Source organism: Brassica rapa, chromosome A10 (assembly GCF_000309985.2).
Source record: "Brassica rapa cultivar Chiifu-401-42 chromosome A10, CAAS_Brap_v3.01, whole genome shotgun sequence".
NCBI classification, from domain to species: Eukaryota; Viridiplantae; Streptophyta; class Magnoliopsida; order Brassicales; family Brassicaceae; genus Brassica; species Brassica rapa.
The window spans coordinates 2,558,613-2,578,939 of record NC_024804.2 but is presented as its reverse complement, the minus strand read 5'-3'; the positions used below and the strand labels follow the sequence as shown (position 1 = coordinate 2,578,939).

Sequence of the window (20,327 nt, the reverse complement as noted above, 5' to 3'; positions counted from 1 at the left end):
TTTATGGGAAAATCAACAAAACTAACGTCATTGTTATGTTGGATAGTGGTGCTTCCCATAATTTCATAACACCTGATACGGTGCAGAGGCTCAAATTGAAAGTTTGTGCTGATCCGAGCCTCGACATTCTGCTAGGCAATGGAGTGACAGTCAAAGGCGCAGGGGTCTGCAAGTCTGTCACATTCAGTTTAGCGGATACCGAATTCATTTCGGATTTCATAGCTTTGGAATTGGGAATGGTTGATGTTATTTTAGGCATTCAGTGGCTGGAGACATTAGGAAAATGTGAGGTAGATTGGAAGAAGCAGGAACTGTCCTTTATGTATAACGATACTAAAGTGACATTGTTCGGAGATCCAAACCTGCATTGTTCCTCATTCTCTTTTAAGTCACTGTCTCCTATCTCTAATGCTGATACACGAGGAAGAGGAGCACTTGTGTTATCAGCAAGCGAGGTGACATCAAACATTCCAGAAATTCCGAGAAAGCTGCAGACATTGTTGGACAAGTTTGATCATGTATTCGCAATACCAACGGGTTTACCTCCTTTCCGTGGGTATGATCATTCCATTAACTTGCTTCCAGGAGTGTCTGCAATTTCTGTGCGTCCCTATCGATATCCACATTCCACAAAAGCAATCATGGAGAAGATGGTGGGAGATATGCTCGATGCAGGGATAATCAGAGTGAGTACAAGTCCCTTTTCAAGTCCTGTTCTGCTAGTCAAAAAGAAAGATGGCTCATGGCGTTTCTGTATAGACTACCGAGCAGTGAATAAGGTGACAGTACCAGACAAGTTCCCAATACCGGTGATTGATCAATTATTGGATGAACTACATGGAGCGACAGTCTTTTCGAAAATCGATTTACGCGCAGGTTATCACCAAATCCGTATGAAGGAAGCTGATATTGAAAAGACTGCATTCAGGACGGTAGAAGGCCACTACGAGTTCTTAGTTATGCCTTTCGGCCTGACGAACGCTCCGGCAACATTTCAGGCTTTGATGAACTCTATATTCAAACCATATCTCAGAGTGTTCATCTTGGTATTTTTCGATGACGTGTTGATCTATAGCCGTAATGAAGAAGATCATCTGAGGCATTTGCAGATCGTGTTGGAGATATTGGCTACACAGAAACTGTTTGCAAACTTGAAGAAATGTTCGTTTGGATTGTCTCAAGTTGAGTACTTGGGCCATATTATTTCCAAAAATGGTGTGGCAACAGATACAAACAAGACAGCGAGCATGCGAGAATGGCCAATTCCTAAAACGGTTAAGCAATTGCGTGGATTCTTGGGACTCACGGGTTATTACAGAAATTATGTGAAAGGGTATGGTATAATAGCTCGGCCCCTGACAAAGTTATTGAAAAAAGACAGTTTTGCGTGGTCCGGCGAAGCTCAAGCGGCATTTGAGAAATTAAAGTGTGCAATGGTGTCAGCTCCAGTTTTGGCATTACCAAACTTCACAAAACCGTTTATAATCGAGACAGATGCATCAGGCTTCGGTGTGGGGGCGGTGTTAATGCAGGACAAACGTCCACTGGCGTATTTTAGTCATGGTCTAACCGCAAGAGAGAGTTTGAAACCAGCATATGAACGTGAACTTATGGCAGTGGTTATGGCAGTGTTGAAATGGAAACACTACTTACTGGGCAGGAAGTTTGTAGTTCATACGGATCAGAGAAGTCTTAAGTACTTGCTGGAGCAAAAGGAAGTAAACATGGAATATCAGAAGTGGCTAACAAAGTTATTAGGGTACGACTTTGACATTGTTTACAAACCAGGGTGCGAGAATAAAGCTGCTGACGGGTTATCACGGATAGAAAGAGAAGAGTTGTTATTAAAGGGGGCTCAGTGTTTCGCATTAACAGTTCCGACAGTGATACAGTTGCAAGAAATATATAAGGAGATTGCTGAAGATGTGGAGTTACAGAGATTAACGACGTTGGTGAAGCGCGGAGAATTGTCAAATCCACATTATCGGGTGGTCGACGACAGGTTATGGTATAAACAGAGGCTGGTGTTACCGAAGTCGTCAACATCAATTCCACTGATATTGTTTGAATGTCATGATGGGAAGATCGGTGGTCACTCGGGAGTTCTAAAGACGGTGAAGAGAGTTCAAACGATGTTCCATTGGGAGGGCTTGTTTAAGGCAGTACAACAGTATGTATCTGAGTGTGGGGTGTGTCAAACTCACAAGTATTCAACATTGTCACCTGCAGGACTACTCCAACCATTACCGATTCCAATGCGTATATGGGAGGATATTTCGATGGATTTTGTGGAAGGTTTACCGACATCACAGGGTTTTAATGTGATCATGGTTGTGGTGGATAGATTGAGTAAGTATAGTCATTTCATTGGCTTAAAACATCCGTTTACAGCAGTGGATGTGGCTTCGAAGTTCATGGCAGAAGTTGTACGACTACATGGGTTTCCGAAGACAGTGGTTTCAGACCGTGACAGAATTTTCTTGAGCAGTTTTTGGAAAGATTTGTTTCGTCTATCAGGCACTAAACTGAAGTATAGTACAGCGTTCCATCCGCAAACAGATGGTCAAACAGAGGTCCTTAACCGTTGTATGGAGACTTATCTTCGCTGCTTTGCTTCAGGACATCCGAAAACGTGGTATAAATTTTTGGCTTGGTCTGAACTTTGGTACAACACTTCGTATCACACGGCATTGAAGACAACACCATTTCACGTGGTTTATGGAAGAGAGCCTCCGAAATTAGTGCGTTTTGAAGAAGGATCGACTCAGAACTTTGATTTGGAAACGAATTTGCGAGAACGAGATGCGATGTTATCACAGATTAAACAACACTTGGCACGAGCTCAATCTATTATGAAGGCACAGGCGGATAAACATCGCAGAGATGTGCAGTTTTCAGTGGGTGATCTCGTCTATTTGAAGCTGAAACCATTCCGTCAAAATACTGTGGTTAGGCGTTATTGTCAGAAGCTTGCCGCCAAGTATTTTGGTCCCTATGAGATCACAGAACGCGTAGGCAAGGTGGCGTATCGGTTGAGACTTCCTCAGGAGTCTAAGATTCATCCTGTTTTTCATATTTCACAGTTAAAAGCCGCTTTGGGTCAGGATCATTTAGCCCAAACAGTACCTCCCGCATGCACAGACTTGGAGAACGTAGTGATGGAACCAGCAGAGGTGTTAGCATCGCGGGTACGAGAGGATGGTAATGTTGAGCTGTTGGTACGTTGGCAGAACTCAGTGGATCATGAGAATTCTTGGATGCTTTTGGCGGAGTTTGAAGGCAATTTTCCGGATTACAAGCTTGAGGGCAAGCTTGCTCTCAATGGGGGGAGTATTGATAGGTTCAAGCATACTTATGAGAGGAGAAGGTTGAAGCAGAAGGAAGTGAAGAAGGGAGAGGAGTGACGGGAAAGGAAGAGTGAAGTGGTGGTTAACAAATAAAGTGGAGACACGTGTGAGATAGTAAAGGAAGTATAAATACTCGTATTGTTTCTGTTATACGGTTATCGTGGATTACAATTGTTAATCTTAGCATATGAGCTAGGTCTACTCAGGTGATGAGAGTAGAGTGATACTCAGGTGATAGAGTATCACGACGGTTGTAATTCTCGAATCTATTCATCAATATACATCGTTATTCAGTAGATCCGATCTTTGATCTTATCAATAAGATGATTGGATAATTCCATGTGCTGACTTACTAGAAATAGTTGCCAAAGAACGAGATGGTCTTCACAACTATATCAAGTTCAAGTGTGTTGCAACGTCCGATAGTCCAAGGTACAACTATATATGCATAAGTCAAAGGTATAATACATGTTTTCTTATAATCTCCTTTTTGATAATTGCATGCAGTCTGTTTTATGGTTTGGTGTTTACTAAAGCACCTCTTGATGAGAACATGCCAGCGCTTATAATTCCAACAAATCTTTTAGTATGGGAAGGATCTTTGGATATGGACAAGGTGATTTGGATTTATATATTGTTTTAATATTTGCAAATAGTGATGTGAACTGAAAACTCACGTGTGTTTGAAAAATGTCTGTCAAAATGTTATTAGGAGGACAAAAGCGCTGTGTCTGAAACTTATACACTGCTAGACCAGTATCCGGTCAACGTGGTGATGGTAGAGGGTTCCATATCGGAGGAATACAAAGGCTATTTTCTCTCCCGGGAGATTACGGCGGTTCAAAATATGAAACGTCGTCTTCAGAGATATCCTAGTCTTGGATATTCGTGCACAGCGCTTCGATGTGAAAAGACAATTGAAAGTCTGAATGATCCCATTAACGAGAAGCCTCTAATGTTTTTGGACGGTTGCGGAAGCTTAACGGTAAGAAAGTCTTAGTCCTGTTATAAGTTACTGTATGTTGATGTGCTTGTATTTTTCTCACTGGAAATTTCTTGTTTTTGTTACGAAAGCTTAACTGTAAGAAAGTCTTAGTCCTTTTATAGGTTACTGTATATTGCTGTGCTTGTATTTTTCTCACTGGATATATCTTGTTTTTGTTTCAGATTTTGCTAAAAGGTAGCTCCACTGCCGAATTAAAACTGATGAAACGGATGCTGAAAACAGGGTACAATCAGTTTCGAAACGAGCTCCTTTCATCGGACTATTTCTTAGTGGCATTGCCACCTTCAAAGATCATACCATGGGAAATGGATGGAGGCCAAGACGAAGTAGTAACAATCCGTGAAGAAGAAGTATCAAGCTATATTGCTTATTCCCTTCAACAAGTCCACGATGAATCTTCGGAGTCCAGGCCCAAGTCTTCCGTCTTCTGTCAACATCGAGACAGTTTTCATGAGCTGAGAAGCAAGTGCAACATGACAGAATCTCAGTACATTTCCTCATTGAGCAGGTGCGACACGTGGGAGGCTAAAGGCGGGAAGAGCGGAGCTCTTTTTGCCAAGAGCCGAGACACAAGATTGATCATCAAGGAGATCAACCAAGCTGAGTTTGAGTCGTTTGCGAAGTTTGGTCCAATGTATTTCGAATACATGAAGGAAGCGAATAAGACATTTCTGACCAAAATCTATGGCGTATATAAGGTATGGAGTAGTCATTAAATTTACTTTCTGGTTGTTTCTCTGTCTGTTCTAGGAAGTTGGGAAATATGATAACTGATTAAGCTAGTGCTGATCATTAGAGCAGCTAGTTTATTTTGTACCTCAAGTGTCCACAGGAATGAAATGCAGCTCTCAAACAGATGAATCTCTACATTCTGTTTTGCTTTTGCAGGTGACTTTGGGTCAGGCAAAGTTCTTGATGGTGATGGAAAACTTGAATTTCGACAGGAGAATAGCGATGCAGTACGACCTCAAAGGGTTGGTACATGGCCGCTTAGCACCTGACTCGGCTCAAGTTCGTCTAGATCAGAACTTCCTGAATGATATGAAGAGATTAAGACTGCATCTGAACCCGTACCTAAAACAAGATTTGCAAACAGTTATCAGGAATGACACAGCATTCCTAAGTGTAAGTTTCGATTTATTTACAGAACATGTTTTCATTATTTAAGATTATTTAAATTGTTAAAATTTTCAGGGGATAAATGTGATGGATTATTCATTGTTGGTGGGAGTGGACATGGAAAATCATGAACTTGTTTGCGGAATCATAGATTACTTAGCGCCATACTCACTGAAGAAGAAGCTCGAGACGGTTGGTAAATCATTGCTTTTGCTTGGCAAAGAGACGCGACCAACCGTGATAAGGCCAAGCGAATACAAAAAGAGATTTGTAGATTTCATGGTTAAGCAATTTTTGGTAACTTCTGAGTTCTGATGGTCATAGCTGGGAATTTTTGATATTGATTCTATCATATAACATCTCTGGAATTTTTTTGCTTAGGGGGAGATTGACCTGAGAACAAAAGTGAAGGAGCTGGAGCAGCAACTGCGTAAAGAGCGAGATGCAAGGTTAGATGCGGAGAAAAGGTTGGAGGAATTGAACAAGAAGAAACCCATAAGATCCAGAAGCTTCTGACGGGAGAGCTGCAACTCCATTCTTTTCATGCAAAGCTGTGAATATGATTTTCTTTTCTGTGGCTCCACGATCTATGTGAGGATTTAGCATTGTGCTCTGCGTAGTGGAAGGTTATTCCCTTTAGTACAGCTTTAGTAATGAGGCACATTCCAGTTACAAACGTTTTCGACTTTTTCAATCTCGGAAATTTGTATAGATAGCAGTTGAATCATTGACCTGCTTTAGGAGACTTTGCAATGAACTCCATGTCTTTGAACCAAAAAGAGTATATGGTGATAAATTTCTAGCAGAAGCAGGTTGTCATGTCTTAGCAAAATATGTATAAGTGGATTTGAAGTGGGGATATATGCCAGCAAACTTCTGAGCAGAAACTGAACCAATTTTCAATCTTCCTCGTTGAATACATTTCTAGAAAGCGTAAGACCAGATTAGAATAATGGTTTGCACAACACGGCAATTAAGTTTCTTCTTCTGTTAAGTTGTCTATGTAAATGGAAAACTTCAAGCCCCATAAATACTCATCAGAAGAAGGCTCTACACCAAAACCTTAACTAAAATTACAGTTTCATAAGAGAAAAATATACATAGGGAACAAAAAAAGGCATTTAACACTATCAAGCTTGAAACTGAGAGATTGCTTTTGAAGCAAACAAGATCATCAAGCAATGACAACAAAAAGGATTACTCATTAAGCAAAATATAAAGAAAAAGAGTATCTGCTATTACAAAATATAAAATCAGATAAATAGACGCGTATTTATGGCATCTTCTGCGGGGAGGATGGGAAAATCAAAGATAGAGATGTTGTGGGGCGGCTGAATCCAGACACCATTGTTCCGATTGGTGGGGCGATATTCAAAGTAAAACCCTTCAGGGTCATCACATAAACTGCTGCTGTATAAGGAATACTTGTAGGGCCGATTCATTTTGAAAGTAAAGTCTTGGTACTTGGTGGGACTGGGACGCCTGTCGTTGATATCATTGTTCCAGAAATACAAAATGTTACTGATTAACCCACAAGTCATCACGCATGACCCATCGCTCACAAAAATTGAGCAACCATCCTCCAATGTTTCTTTCTTCTCCCAAACTGACCTCTTGAAAGAGTTATTAAGCCTGTACACCACGGGCTTCACAGACGATGCATCTACAAGAAATATCTCTCCTTTATATTCAGTAATCCACCTCATCGGGTGCCTCTGGAAACATGGGATCGGTTGCAGCACAGGGACAAGATTCCAAGTACGTGCAGACGGATCGAATACCCCTAGCGCAATCCCCAATGACATATAGAAGAGACCATCCCTTGTGTTGTATAAGACGTTTATTGTATCCACAAGGTCACAAGGAAACGGGTTTGGGAAGTGCTCTTTTACCCATGTAGTAGAAGAGGCACCACCAGGACGCCAAGTGATGATTTCGACTTCCCGACCCGAGACGCTAGCACCAGTAATACCAAACACCACACAGCCTTTCTTTGTGGGAGCACAGGAGAAAGCAAAACGCATTTGCATCAACAAAACTGTATCAAACACCGGCAGGTCTACGCGCTCTCGGGTGAAAGGATTGAAGAAGAAAAGCCTGGCATGTGAAGCCCTGTCTTCCATGAGTAACCACCCATCATTGGAATAAAGAATATAGCAAGACTCGGGTAGATCCACCATCATTGCCTTTGTCTTCTTCTTCTCTATTGGGTCGAAGAACCCATACGAGTTACGACATGGATCAAGATACATAAGCCAGCAAGGCGGATCTCTAACCCGAACAGATGCAGCTATTTCACCCCATGTCTTGCAAACGGCAGAAGACCGTATGTTGTCTTTCAAAGCAAGACGGGACAGTATCACAGCTAAAAGATCCGAGGGAAGACAAAACTCGGGGGGTCCTCCACTATTATTGTTTTCTAAGATGATTCTTCTCAACCTATTCACTTCTGCCCCAAACCTCTTGCGCTCTGCCTCAACTCTTTTTAACTGTGTTTTCAACCTGAACAACACCGAGCAAATCATCATAAACACACACTTAATGCCCTGTGAATAAGGCATTGAAAGAAAGAACAAACCTCAATTCCTCTGCTTCTGAGATTGTTCTCAACCTCTTGAGCTCTGCCTCAAACCCCCTGCGTTCTGCCTCTGCTCGAGCTTCCGCCATTTCTTCGTAATCATACCTGCGTCAAAATTTAAACAATTGTCCATAAAATCAGACATGTTTTTGTCATCGACACCCAAATCTACTCTCATCACGTTTTATCCATCAAACACGACACAATCCTAAAACAACAAGGAATCGGCAAATCTTAGCCTTCAGTCACATACCTGCTTTTGGGATTACAAATCCTATAGAAAATTAACGATAGATATTCTGCCATCAGGTTGGAGATTGGAATCTGGCTTTGATCATTTAGGGGTAAAGGGTTAGGTCTAAAGTGAGTTATGTTCGGGTAATGGCTATTTGTCGGCGTGTACGGTTCAGATTCCTACCGAACATATAATCTTCTGCTTTTCTTTTTTTTTTTTTTTTTGGTCACATAAAATCTTTATTATCCAAAATGTTGATATTTAGATATATCTTTTTTTTTTAATCCATAATTTTACAGAAAGTTTTCATTAAAGTGAGTCATTTTGAAACTTCTAAATAAATTCAAATAGCTCCCAAATTTTTTAGTTACCCATAAGTTATTTTAATAAATTTCTGGTTACCCCATAAAGTTAATCCAAAATAAATAGTTTTAATATTTTTTTGGTTACCCCATAAATAAATAATATTAAAATTGAGTTGCTGTAGATCTAATAATTCGGTGGGCTGTTAGTTTCAGTAAAAATCATTTGGAAGAAATTGTAGTTTTATTTGCTATGTTTGATGTAGATAAGTTTGCATTCTTGTCACAAAATAACTGACTGATTTTTTTTTATTTATATGTTGCAATATGCATTTATAAAAATAAAATATTCATATAAATAAAATTTGTTAATAGAATCATAAAAGCTAAAACAGATAAAATAAAATAATAGTAAATAAAAATAATTTAAATGAGGTAATACTATTTAAGTATAAAACAATTGAAATAATACTAATAAGATATAAATATGTGCCTCATAAAATTCTATATGTAGTTCCCATTTAGATAAATACGTACATTGTGCATATTATATTGAGCAATTTTAAAAAAAAATACTCCATCCGTTTCAGATTTCTTGTCGTTTTAGACTTCGGCACAAATATTAAGAAAACATTTAATTTTGTATATTTTCTAAATAAAAACATCATTACCAATACACTTAACCACGTTTCAACCAATTGAAAACTATATTAATATATAGGATCAGTAAACTTTGTATTGAAATTATAAAACAACACTTATTTTGATACAAAAAATTTACCCTGCAACGACAAGTAATCTGAAACGGAAGGAGTATATGACTAAACTGAAAACAAAAAACATTTTTAGATTTTAAAATAATAATAAACATTATTCTAGTGAAGTCTTAAGTGATGATTTTGTTAACTAATCATGCATGTTGCTTCGATTTCTTGCATTTATCACAACTATTTAGTTTTTAAGAAAAAATCAACCAAGTAATTAGAGCAAATGTTGTATATCATATCAAAAAAATTAAATAATGTAGCTAACTTTTCTAGTTGGAATAAGTAGAAATACAAAACAAAACAAAAAACAAGAAAAGAAATTTTGATGACAAAATGTTGGAAGGAAAAAATATACTAACTCAACTTCTACTTCTCCTCCATGACTCCATCATCTTTTCCATAATTTTGGGTTAGCTTTTGAGTTAACATTTTTACAAAGCACATAATTCAAAATGGTAAGTGGTGTAACTCAAGCATAACTCACTCTAATTCATATTCAAACTTTAAGGTTTTGATTGGTGACATAAGTTAGAATTTATTAAATTTGAGTTAGATTTGATTAAATTTAAATTTGAGTTAATGTTTAAGTTAGAATGTGTTATGTTTGAGTTGTAAATTTGGATTAGTCTTTTAGCAAATTGGATGATTCAGGTCAAAAATCACCATCAAACAAAATCACACGTAGTACAAGTTAAGGCTCCGATTGGTGACAGGTGATTTAAAGTTGATTTACAATAAAAGTTATAAATTGATGTAACTCGCAGTAGAAACTATGTGGTAGAAACTATAGATTTATGTTGTGAATTCGCAGAAAAAATATGAGTTACAATTTTTTTTTACTTATTGACTCGTAACGTTTTTGATGTATAAATTACAGTATATGTATACATATATATATATATAATATAAATATCAGTAATAATAACATTTAACAATAATAACTTAACATGTTAACAAAAAAATTATAAATAATAATTAAATTTATTATAAAATTGATTAAATTTAAAATATATTAAACTAAGTAAATTAAATTAAACTAAAATTAAGGAAATAAAGTAATATAATTATGTAAATATTCTACCAAAATGTACATATATATTTACATATAAATTTTTTTTTGACAACTTTTTTCTTGGGACAACATTTACATATAATTTAATGTATGTAAAAACCTTTAGTACCAAATAAATTTAGCAATTAAATTATAGAAATAATCTTAGATAGTTTAAATAGAACTAATAGTTTATAAATGGACTAACTAGTAAAAGACTTTTTTAAAATTTTTTTTATTAATTCATGTATATTAGTCAATATTGGGGCTAATGAATGAAATTTATAACTTAATTGGTGATATTTATGAGGGTAACATTCATGCTTAGTAAATTTTCTAGCTAATTGAGAAGATTTTCGTGGAAGTCTTCTACGTTAGTTTTTGTAAATTTGTTAAGTAACTTTAATATATGTTTATTTAATTTTCAAAAGTGTTAAGTAACTTCAAGAATATCAAGTAACATGGTTTAATGAGTCTTCTCAAATCATAAGATATACTTTTTACTTATGTATCTAATGAAAGTGTTCTAGCTTTGAACTTATGTAATGTTTTGTCTTTTGTGAATTTGACTAAGTTTTCTTGAGAATTCTTCTCTATTAGTTGTAATAAATTTGATTAATTTTTGTGTTATTGTGTTTTGGTATTGAAATTATCAATAACTTCAATTATGTCAAGTAATTTTGGCAAGATAATGTTGTGGAAAATGAATATATTTACCAAACTTTTTCATTAATATCTCTTAAAATTTACAAAAAAAGTCATAACTAAAGGAGTACACATGCAAATCACAAAACATACCACAAACAAAACTATCATAGATCATTCATTTACAAAGACAAGCTTAGACTCCATTTGATATGGAAAAAGACCCAGTCAGAAGACTTCTTGGAAGTCATCTGGAAGATTTCTTTGAAATCGTCTGGAAGACTTCCTGGAAGTCGTCTGGAAGACCTTTTTGAAGTCGTCTGAAATACTTCTAGCGCATTATATTTCAGAAGACTTTCGAGAAGAGTTTCCATAGGTCTTCCAAAGTCTGATCCAGATCTGAAAAACATTTCTATCAAACTCAAATCTGAAAAACCTGCATATCATATAAAAAAACTTTCAAATAGCTTAAAAACAGAAAAAATGAGTGAAAAATTAGATAGACATACTTTTATAGAACACACAAAGTACATATCCAAGTGGAAGATGAGAACCATCTGATTAAAACATGCAACAAAAAGATAGATTATTGAGAAAGAGATGAGACAAAAATGAAAAATTCATATAAAGTTTAGTTTTTCAAGTCAAAGAGATTAGAGTGGGTTTGGAGATTCGTAGTTTGGAAAAAATGTATGAATTTTATGCAATACGAGGATACCAAATGAAGAAAACTCAGACATAAGAACTTACTAAAACGCTCAGATCTATCATTTTAAATTAAACTATATGCCATATAAAAATACATAAATATCTTAATTTTGAAATTTACTTTGAATTTTTTTGATAAAAAATTTGAAAAAATATTGACAACTTATTTTATTTTTAAATATTATAAATTACTTCAACCATTAATCCCACAGTAAAATTTTTGTTATCACTAATTTAGACTTTTTGCTATAACAGATTCAAATGATAAAAACAAAAATATGAGCAAAAATCATCATCTAATAAATATTAATATTAAAATATACCATATATATGTTACAATCATTTAAATTTAATTATATATCATATCAAATAGAAAAAATATTTTTTAGATTTATAAAATTTATTTATATGTTCGTACCAATTTAATTATATAAGTAGTAGGTAATGACTTTTTAATTATTCAATATATATTTATTATTTCATAATATGTTATAAACATATAATATATAAAATAATTTATATATATAATGTTCATCCTGCGCAAGGCGCGGGTCTTAACCTAGTAATTATTACATCGACTGAAGTTGGATCCTTTCGTATAGAGTCTACTTGACATTGGTTGATGCATTTGTATGTTTAGTAGGTCATTGATTGATTGATTACTAGGAATGTTTTTTTTTTGTAGCAATTTGGTTGTCAAATTATTCGGTATTTGTAATGAATTCTGGTTGAAATAACATTATTATATAACATGATTTTTGTTACAGATGTAATCGGATATATAAAAAATATGGAGAAAACGGATGTTCGTAGCAAGACCACACCTGTTCTCCGAAGAGTTATTTTAACTTTATTGTTAGAAAGGTATATTTTTCAATTCAAATTCTATTAATCAATTTCGATTTTTATTTTTTATTTCTCTTTTACAAAAACTCTATCTTATACAGTGGAATTGAAATACAAACAACACTATGAGCTGAACAAGCAGAACTATTTGAAGATAAATATCGCGCTGTGAAAAGTAATAATATTGTTCTTATCATGACAAGTGTTTTGATCAAGACATATCAAGGTGTAATTTGTCTGTCAGCATCTTCTGGGACTAAATTCTATTTGAATTATGATTTTGATTCTGTTACCGACTTTCGAAAAAGGTAATATTTAAATGGTTCAGTTCGGGTTCAGATAACCCATTTAAATAATTTTTTAAATTTTAAAATTCATTATATACTTTAAATTTCTCAAAATCTATAAATAAAATAATATATTACATATAAATTTGAATAACATATATCAAAACACCTAAAATTAACATATAAATTGGTTTGGTTTGAATATTTTGACAGAGAATCAATAGAAATTTCAAATATTTTTTGGTGTTTTCAGTATATTTTAGCTATCTTAGAAATTTAGTTTTGACTATTTTTTTATATTTTCAAGTATTTTACACACCTTAAAAGTATCTTATATATTTTGGATGTTTTTAATATACATAAATATAAAAATAATTAATATATTTAGGTATATAAATCTATTTAATATATATTCAGGTACCCGAAATATTTCGGTTAGGTTTCGGTTCTCTAGATACCAAAATTTTGAACCTGTTCGAATATTTAATCAATTTTGATTCCGGTTCAGTATTACTTTTTTGGATCGGGTATGGTTCAGTTTTTCGGATTTGGTATTTTGCCCAGCCCTATTTAGATCTCTGTTTCATAGTAACATACGAAGACGTTTTCATTTAATTAATATAATAAGAACATGTTATAAAAATTCTTTTAAAATCATTCCAAATTACAATTAATATAGCCTTGCATCATTCCAAAATACGATATGAGTTGAACTTGAACATGATTATTGCAAAACAGACGACATAGTCTCATCATTAAAAGGTGAACTATTTATAAAAAACAAAAACAAATTATTAACTATTGTAAAACACGAAAGACAAACATCATAAATTATGTAGAAAGCAGATTTAAATTCAAAAATGTTTCTATAACATATACGTATATTTTAAAATTGATGTAAAAAAAATTATCGTTCTTTATATGTTTTCATAAAATTAAAAATCAAACAAAACCCGTGCAACGCACGGGTACATACCTAGTAATATATAAAATTCAAAAATGACTGGAACCTTTTTTTTTTGGTCAAAAACTGGAACCTATTTATCTTACCTTTTTATTTAGGGTAATAGCATCATACCTGGATATGCCAGTCATAAATGTCCATAACATATCCAACTCTTTCTTGTGTTTTGTTTTTGTTGTTGTACTATGTTTCCTAGTCGCCTAGATTATTCAGTCTTATCTTGTTAATACACTTCCAACATTTGTCATCACCTATCTTTCAAAAAATTTCATTGGATAACAATAAACTATATTAAAAAAACAAAGCTCACTCAATTTTTTTGAAATTGTGGAATATAATCATGAACACAATCCCATAAGCTCTTTTAATTATTCAGCACCCAAGTCTTTATATACAAAATATTTAATTGATAAATTACTATTAAGTAAGATCTTGATAAATTTGATCTAAATTAAAGACAATGTTTTAGATGCCATCAATTTCTTCACTTTCAGTTTGCAGATTTCGTGTTTAGCAAGAAATATAAATAAATTGTTGACTTATGTACAAAACTAGTTCATATTACACATTTGAAAATAATATGAGTCAATATATTAAAACTATGCAAATTTATAGGTGCGTAAGAAACAAATATTATTTACTATGCAAATGTAATTTTTTTTAATTTTTTTCCTCTTTTCTAAAGAATTTAAAACAATTAAGAATTTTTGATATAGTTAATTTGTTGTTTTCTTCATCTTCTTCTTATTCCCACTTGTTATATAAAATGTATTAATTGAAGCTAGTTTTCCCCGGAGGATTAATAACTTAGTAATATAAGGTACTCATACCTACACTCAGTAATAATTCAAAATACAAATACAAATCTCGGAATCTATTAGGATGTGTTATTCAATTAATGATTTGAAATCAATTATTTTTTTTTTAATCTATCAAATTTTTAAATTTTAAGATGGTTTAAATTGATGGATAGTAAAATCTCTCTAGTAGCATTAGATTTTGAGTTCCATTATTTATTCATGAGACTCCATATGAAATGATTTGAAATCAATCTAACATACAAAATTTTGTGAAGAGAGCACTTGTCGGAAAGATAGCTGGATTTGATGGTATCTTCGAAAGAGCCCAAACCTGCATTGCTGGAGGACACTCAAAGAACACATGGTTAATAGACTCCTCCTGGGCTCCACATATTCCACAACAAATATCTCCTTGTATTCTCCGTGCATGTAAATTTTTCTTTACTGTTATACATCTTGTCACTAGTTGCCATAGAAAATGTTTTAACTTTGGTGGACAACGTATTTTTCAGCAGTTAGCCTTCAGAGCATCTATTGTGGGACCAATTAATAATGGTGGTCTTTCCCTATCTGGATAGAGCCGTTCTACCTGATATCCTGATTTGACCGTATATTTTCCAGACTTTGTGAAATGCCATCCATCCCTATCTATCCTCTGAGTCCTGCTTAGTGGTATACTTTCTATAAGTTTCGCATCCTGTAGATCTACCAAAGCCCGGATTGCTTGTGAATTCCAAGTGTGTGAGTTAGAGTCAATGAGAGACTCCACGGTAAGGTCCGAATATAAATTGTGTTGATTTTTATTTGCTGGTCTCGGGCGAGTGGTTGGGAGCCATGGATCATTTCATACTGAAATAGAAGAACCAGATCCTACCCGTTTGATTAGTCCTTTGCTTACCAGAGATCTAGCCGAAACAATACTCTGCCAGCCATATGACGAAGAATATGAACGGATCGGTTCCAAAGGTGAAGCATTTCTGAAATACCGACCTTTGAAGACGCGAGAGAATAAAGTGTTTGGCGTCTCTATCAGACGCCATAACTGTTTACCAAGCATCGCTGTGTTGAAATCAGTGATGTCTTTGAACCCCAAACCTCCTTCATCCTTATCCACACATACTTTGTCCCATGATTTCCAGTGCATGCCTCGTGTACTTCCCCTGGACTCTACCAGAATTGTGATACCGCATTCGTCAATTTTTTCACAGTTGCCTTAGGTAAACGATAACAAGATATAGTATGATTTGGTAATGCCGTAATCACTGATTTAATAATCACTTCCTTTCCGCCTTTTGTAAGAAACTTGAAAGTCCACCCATTAACTCTTTTATTTAAACGATCTTGGACAAAGCTAAAAACTTGGATATTTGATCCCTCCAAATTTTCTGGTAGACCCAGATAGGATCCCATTCCTCCATGATTCTGAATGCCCAAAATGTCCCTTAATTCTTGTCTAACGGGTTCCTCAATCTTATGTCCAAATTGAATTGAAGACTTCTCAAAATTTATTAATTGCCCAGAAACTGCCTCATATTCCTTCAAAATCCTAAGAATACTCCATATGAAATGATTTGAAATCAATCTAACATACAATTTTTTTTTTTAAATCCTTAAAAGTTGAATAACAATATATTTTAAATTTGGATTTAAATCATTCATTGAATAGCACTAGATTTTAAAATATAATTTATAATCATCATTCGAATAACAATGGATTGCATTTAGATTTAAATTATATTAAAAATATATTATTGAATAACAACATTTTATTTGTTAGAAATATAATAGAACTAGTTATATAGAGAGTGTGATAAATATTAAACAAAGAAATAGCATGAGTTAAAAATAATTTTTTTTGTAAAAAAAAAAAAAAATTATTTATATATGTTTTTTAAAAGTTATCGTATTTGTAGGTAATTTTTTCCATAAATAATAAATCAATGGTAAAATATCTTTGAGCATATAGATTTATTTGTTTTTTGTTTAACATATAGATTTGATTGCATTTTGAACAAAAAAAAAAGATTTGATTGCATAAGTTGTAACTTCTAGCCCGGCCCATTCATTTCGTGGGCCTTTCGGGAAAATGCAGGGCTCTCTACGGAACGGAAATATATAAACATTAACCCAAAATATTGAAAAGGCCCAAGTCCATCACCAAATCGTTCGCAAAACGCAACCCAGCAATCGACGGTTTCTCTCCGGTTCCGTCGTCGGTATTCTCTCCGGTGCCGGCTTCGAACCGGCATCGAATTTCTCTCCGGTGCCGTCGTCGCATTTCACTCTAGTGCCGTCTTCGAGTTCCACTCCAGTGCCGTCTTCGAATTTCCTCCGGTGCTTCGATTTGAGTAAGAATGTCGATTGTTTTCTTGTGATTCTCTTTCTGATGGATTGAAGAATGGTTAGGGTTAGAGATTTCTGGAATCATCGGTACTGTGTTATGTGTTGGAATGTTCGATTGTTTTCTTGTGATTCTCTTTCTGATGGATTGAAGAATAATTAGGGTTAGAGATTTCTGGAATCATTGGTACTGTGTTATGTGTTGGAATGTTCGATCACTCTGTTTGATTGTTTTCTTGTGATTATCTTTCTGATGGATTGAAGAATGGTTAGGGTTAGAGATTTCTGGAATCATTGGTACTGTGTTATGTGTTCGATCACTCTGTTTGATTGTTTTCCTTGTGATGGAGATTGCTGGAACTATTGATACTGTGTTATGTGTTGGAATAGGGTAAGCTGTATAAACTAATCGACTCTTTGGGCACCATTATCTTGTCATTGATTTGAAACTCTTCTTTGAATTGACTTTTCTCAGTCAGCAGAAACCTAAGAGCATCAATGGAAGAGGCAGCTGAAAGGTTAAGGCAATTTCTCCTGACATCAGCAAACAGTCTCGGGATAAAAGATGATTGGATAATTCCATGTGCTGACTTACTAGAAATAGTTGCCAAAGAACGAGATGGTCTTCACAACTATATCAAGTTCAAGTGTGTTGCAACGTCCGATAGTCCAAGGTACAACTATATATGCAAAAGTCAAAGGTATAATAAATGTTTTCTTATAATCTCCTTTTGATAATTGCATGCAGTCTTTTTCATGGTTTGGTGTTTACTAAAGCACCGCTTCATGAGAACATGCCAGCGCTTATAATTCCAACAAATCTTTTAGTATGGGAAGGATCTTTGGATATGGACAAGGTGATTTGGATTTATATATTGTTTTAATATTTGCAAATAGTGATGTGAACTGAAAACTCACGTGTGTTTGAAAAATGTCTGCCAAAATGTTATTAGGAGCTCTGAAACTTATTTACTGCTAGACCAGTATCCGGTCAACGTGGTGATGGTAGAGGGTTCCATATCGGAGGAATACAAAGGCTATTTTCTCTCCCGGAAGATTACGGCGGTTCAAAATATGAAACGTCGTCTTCAGAGATATCCTAGTCTTGGATATTCGTGCACAGCGCTTCGATGTGAAAAGACAATTGAAAGTCTGAATGATCCCATTAACGAGAAGCCTCTAATGTTTTTGGGCGATTGCGGAAGCTTAACGGTAAGAAAGTCTTAGTCCTGTTATAAGTTACTGTATGTTGATGTGCTTGTATTTTTCTCACTGGAAATTTCTTGTTTTTGTTACGAAAGCTTAACTGTAAGAAAGTCTTAGTCCTTTTATAAGTTACTGTATATTGCATTGCTGTGCTTGTATTTTTCTCACTGGATATATCTTGTTTTTGTTTCAGATTTTGCTAAAAGGTAGCTCCACTGCCGAATTAAAACTGATGAAACGGATGCTGAAAACAGGGTACAATCAGTTTCGAAACGAGCTCCTTTCATCGGACTATTTCTTAGTGGCATTGCCACCTTCAAAGATCATACCATGGGAAATGGATGGAGGCCAAGACGAAGTAGTAACAATCCGTGAAGAAGAAGTATCAAGCTATATTGCTTATTCCCTTCAACAAGTCCACGATGAATCTTCGGAGTCCAGGCCCAAGTCTTCCGTCTTCTGTCAACATCGAGACAGTTTTCATGAGCTGAGAAGCAAGTGCAACATGACAGAATCTCAGTACATTTCCTCATTGAGCAGGTGCGACACGTGGGAGGCTAAAGGCGGGAAGAGCGGAGCTCTTTTTGCCAAGAGCCGAGACACAAGATTGATCATCAAGGAGATCAACCAAGCTGAGTTTGAGTCGTTTGCGAAGTTTGGTCCAATGTATTTCGAATACATGAAGGAAGCGAATAAGACATTTCTGACCAAAATCTATGGCGTATATAAGGTATGGAGTAGTCATTAAATTTACTTTCTGGTTGTTTCTCTGTCTGTTCTAGGAAGTTGGGAAATATGATAACTGATTAAGCTAGTGCTGATCATTAGAGCAGCTAGTTTATTTTGTACCTCAAGTGTCCACAGGAATGAAATGCAGCTCTCAAACAGATGAATCTCTACATTCTGTTTTGCTTTTGCAGGTGACTTTGGGTCAGGCAAAGTTCTTGATGGTGATGGAAAACTTGAATTTCGACAGGAGAATAGCGATGCAGTACGACCTCAAAGGGTTGGTACATGGCCGCTTAGCACCTGACTCGGCTCAAGTTCGTCTAGATCAGAACTTCCTGAATGATATGAAGAGATTAAGACTGCATCTGAACCCGTACCTAAAACAAGATTTGCAAACAGTTATCAGGAATGACACAGCATTCCTAAGTGTAAGTTTCGATTTATTTACAGAACATGTTTTCATTATTTAAGATTATTTAAATTGTTAAAATTTTCAGGGGATAAATGTGATGGATTATTCATTGTTGGTGGGAGTGGACATGGAAAATCATGAACTTGTTTGCGGAATCATAGATTACTTAGCGCCATACTCACTGAAGAAGAAGCTCGAGACGGTTGGTAAATCATTGCTTTTGCTTGGCAAAGAGACGCGACCAACCGTGATAAGGCCAAGCGAATACAAAAAGAGATTTGTAGATTTCATGGTTAAGCAATTTTTGGTAACTTCTGAGCTCTGATGGTCATAGCTGGGAATTTTTGATATTGATTCTATCATATAACATCTCTGGAATTTTTTTGCTTAGGGGGAGATTGACCTGAGAACAAAAGTGAAGGAGCTGGAGCAGCAACTGCGTAAAGAGCGAGATGCAAGGTTAGATGCGGAGAAAAGGTTGGAGGAATTGAACAAGAAGAAACCCATAAGATCCAGAAGCTTCTGACGGGAGAGCTGCAACTCCATTCTTTTCATGCAAAGCTGTGAATATGATTTTCTTTTCTGTGGCTCCACGATCTATGTGAGGATTTAGCATTGTGCTCTGCGTAGTGGAAGGTTATTCCCTTTAGTACAGCTTTAGTAATGAGGCACATTCCAGTTACAAACGTTTTCGACTTTTTCAATATCGGAAATTTGTATAGATAGCAGTTGAATCATTGACCTGCTTTAGGAGACTTTGCAATGAACTCCATGTCTTTGAACCAAAAAGAGTATATGGTGATAAATTTCTAGCAGAAGCAGGTTGTCATGTCTTAGCAAAATATGTATAAGTGGATTTGAAGTGGGGATATATGCCAGCAAACTTCTGAGCAGAAACTGAACCAATTTTCAATCTTCCTCGTTGAATACATTTCTAGAAAGCGTAAGACCAGATTAGAATAATGGTTTGCACAACACGGCAATT

The 20,327-nt window shown here is 35.1% G+C and overlaps 3 protein-coding genes across 4 annotated transcripts; 2 read left to right on the top strand and 1 right to left on the bottom strand.

Annotated features, from left to right (window-relative positions):
• Positions 1 to 3,678: 3,678 nt before the first annotated feature.
• On the top strand, positions 3,679 to 6,277 carry LOC117129162 (putative 1-phosphatidylinositol-3-phosphate 5-kinase FAB1D). Its single transcript, XM_033282565.1, has 7 exons — positions 3,679 to 3,779; positions 3,855 to 3,963; positions 4,060 to 4,332; positions 4,515 to 5,051; positions 5,242 to 5,478; positions 5,548 to 5,769; positions 5,854 to 6,277. The coding sequence occupies exons 2-7, from the start codon at positions 3,901 to 3,903 to the stop codon at positions 5,986 to 5,988; spliced, it is 1,467 nt and encodes a 488-aa protein (XP_033138456.1). The 5' UTR covers positions 3,679 to 3,779; positions 3,855 to 3,900; the 3' UTR covers positions 5,989 to 6,277.
• Positions 6,278 to 6,515: 238 nt separating this feature from the next.
• On the bottom strand, positions 6,516 to 8,841 carry LOC117129166 (F-box protein At1g49360-like). Its single transcript, XM_033282569.1, has 3 exons — positions 8,304 to 8,841; positions 8,051 to 8,155; positions 6,516 to 7,974 (listed from the first exon to the last, which is right to left on the bottom strand). The coding sequence occupies exons 1-3, from the start codon at positions 8,354 to 8,356 to the stop codon at positions 6,726 to 6,728; spliced, it is 1,407 nt and encodes a 468-aa protein (XP_033138460.1). The 5' UTR covers positions 8,357 to 8,841; the 3' UTR covers positions 6,516 to 6,725.
• Positions 8,842 to 16,559: 7,718 nt separating this feature from the next.
• Positions 16,560 to 20,157, top strand: LOC108870323 (putative 1-phosphatidylinositol-3-phosphate 5-kinase FAB1D). Of its 2 annotated transcripts, none has more exons than XM_033282571.1 (8): positions 16,560 to 17,003; positions 17,478 to 17,669; positions 17,744 to 17,852; positions 17,949 to 18,207; positions 18,395 to 18,931; positions 19,122 to 19,358; positions 19,428 to 19,649; positions 19,734 to 20,157. In XM_033282571.1, the coding sequence occupies exons 4-8, from the start codon at positions 17,998 to 18,000 to the stop codon at positions 19,866 to 19,868; spliced, it is 1,341 nt and encodes a 446-aa protein (XP_033138462.1). In that variant the 5' UTR covers positions 16,560 to 17,003; positions 17,478 to 17,669; positions 17,744 to 17,852; positions 17,949 to 17,997; the 3' UTR covers positions 19,869 to 20,157. The 2 variants fall into 2 exon arrangements, with proteins under 2 accessions (XP_033138462.1, XP_033138461.1); XM_033282570.1 differs by having other exon boundaries at positions 17,471 to 17,669.
• The last annotated feature ends 170 nt before the right edge of the window (positions 20,158 to 20,327 follow it).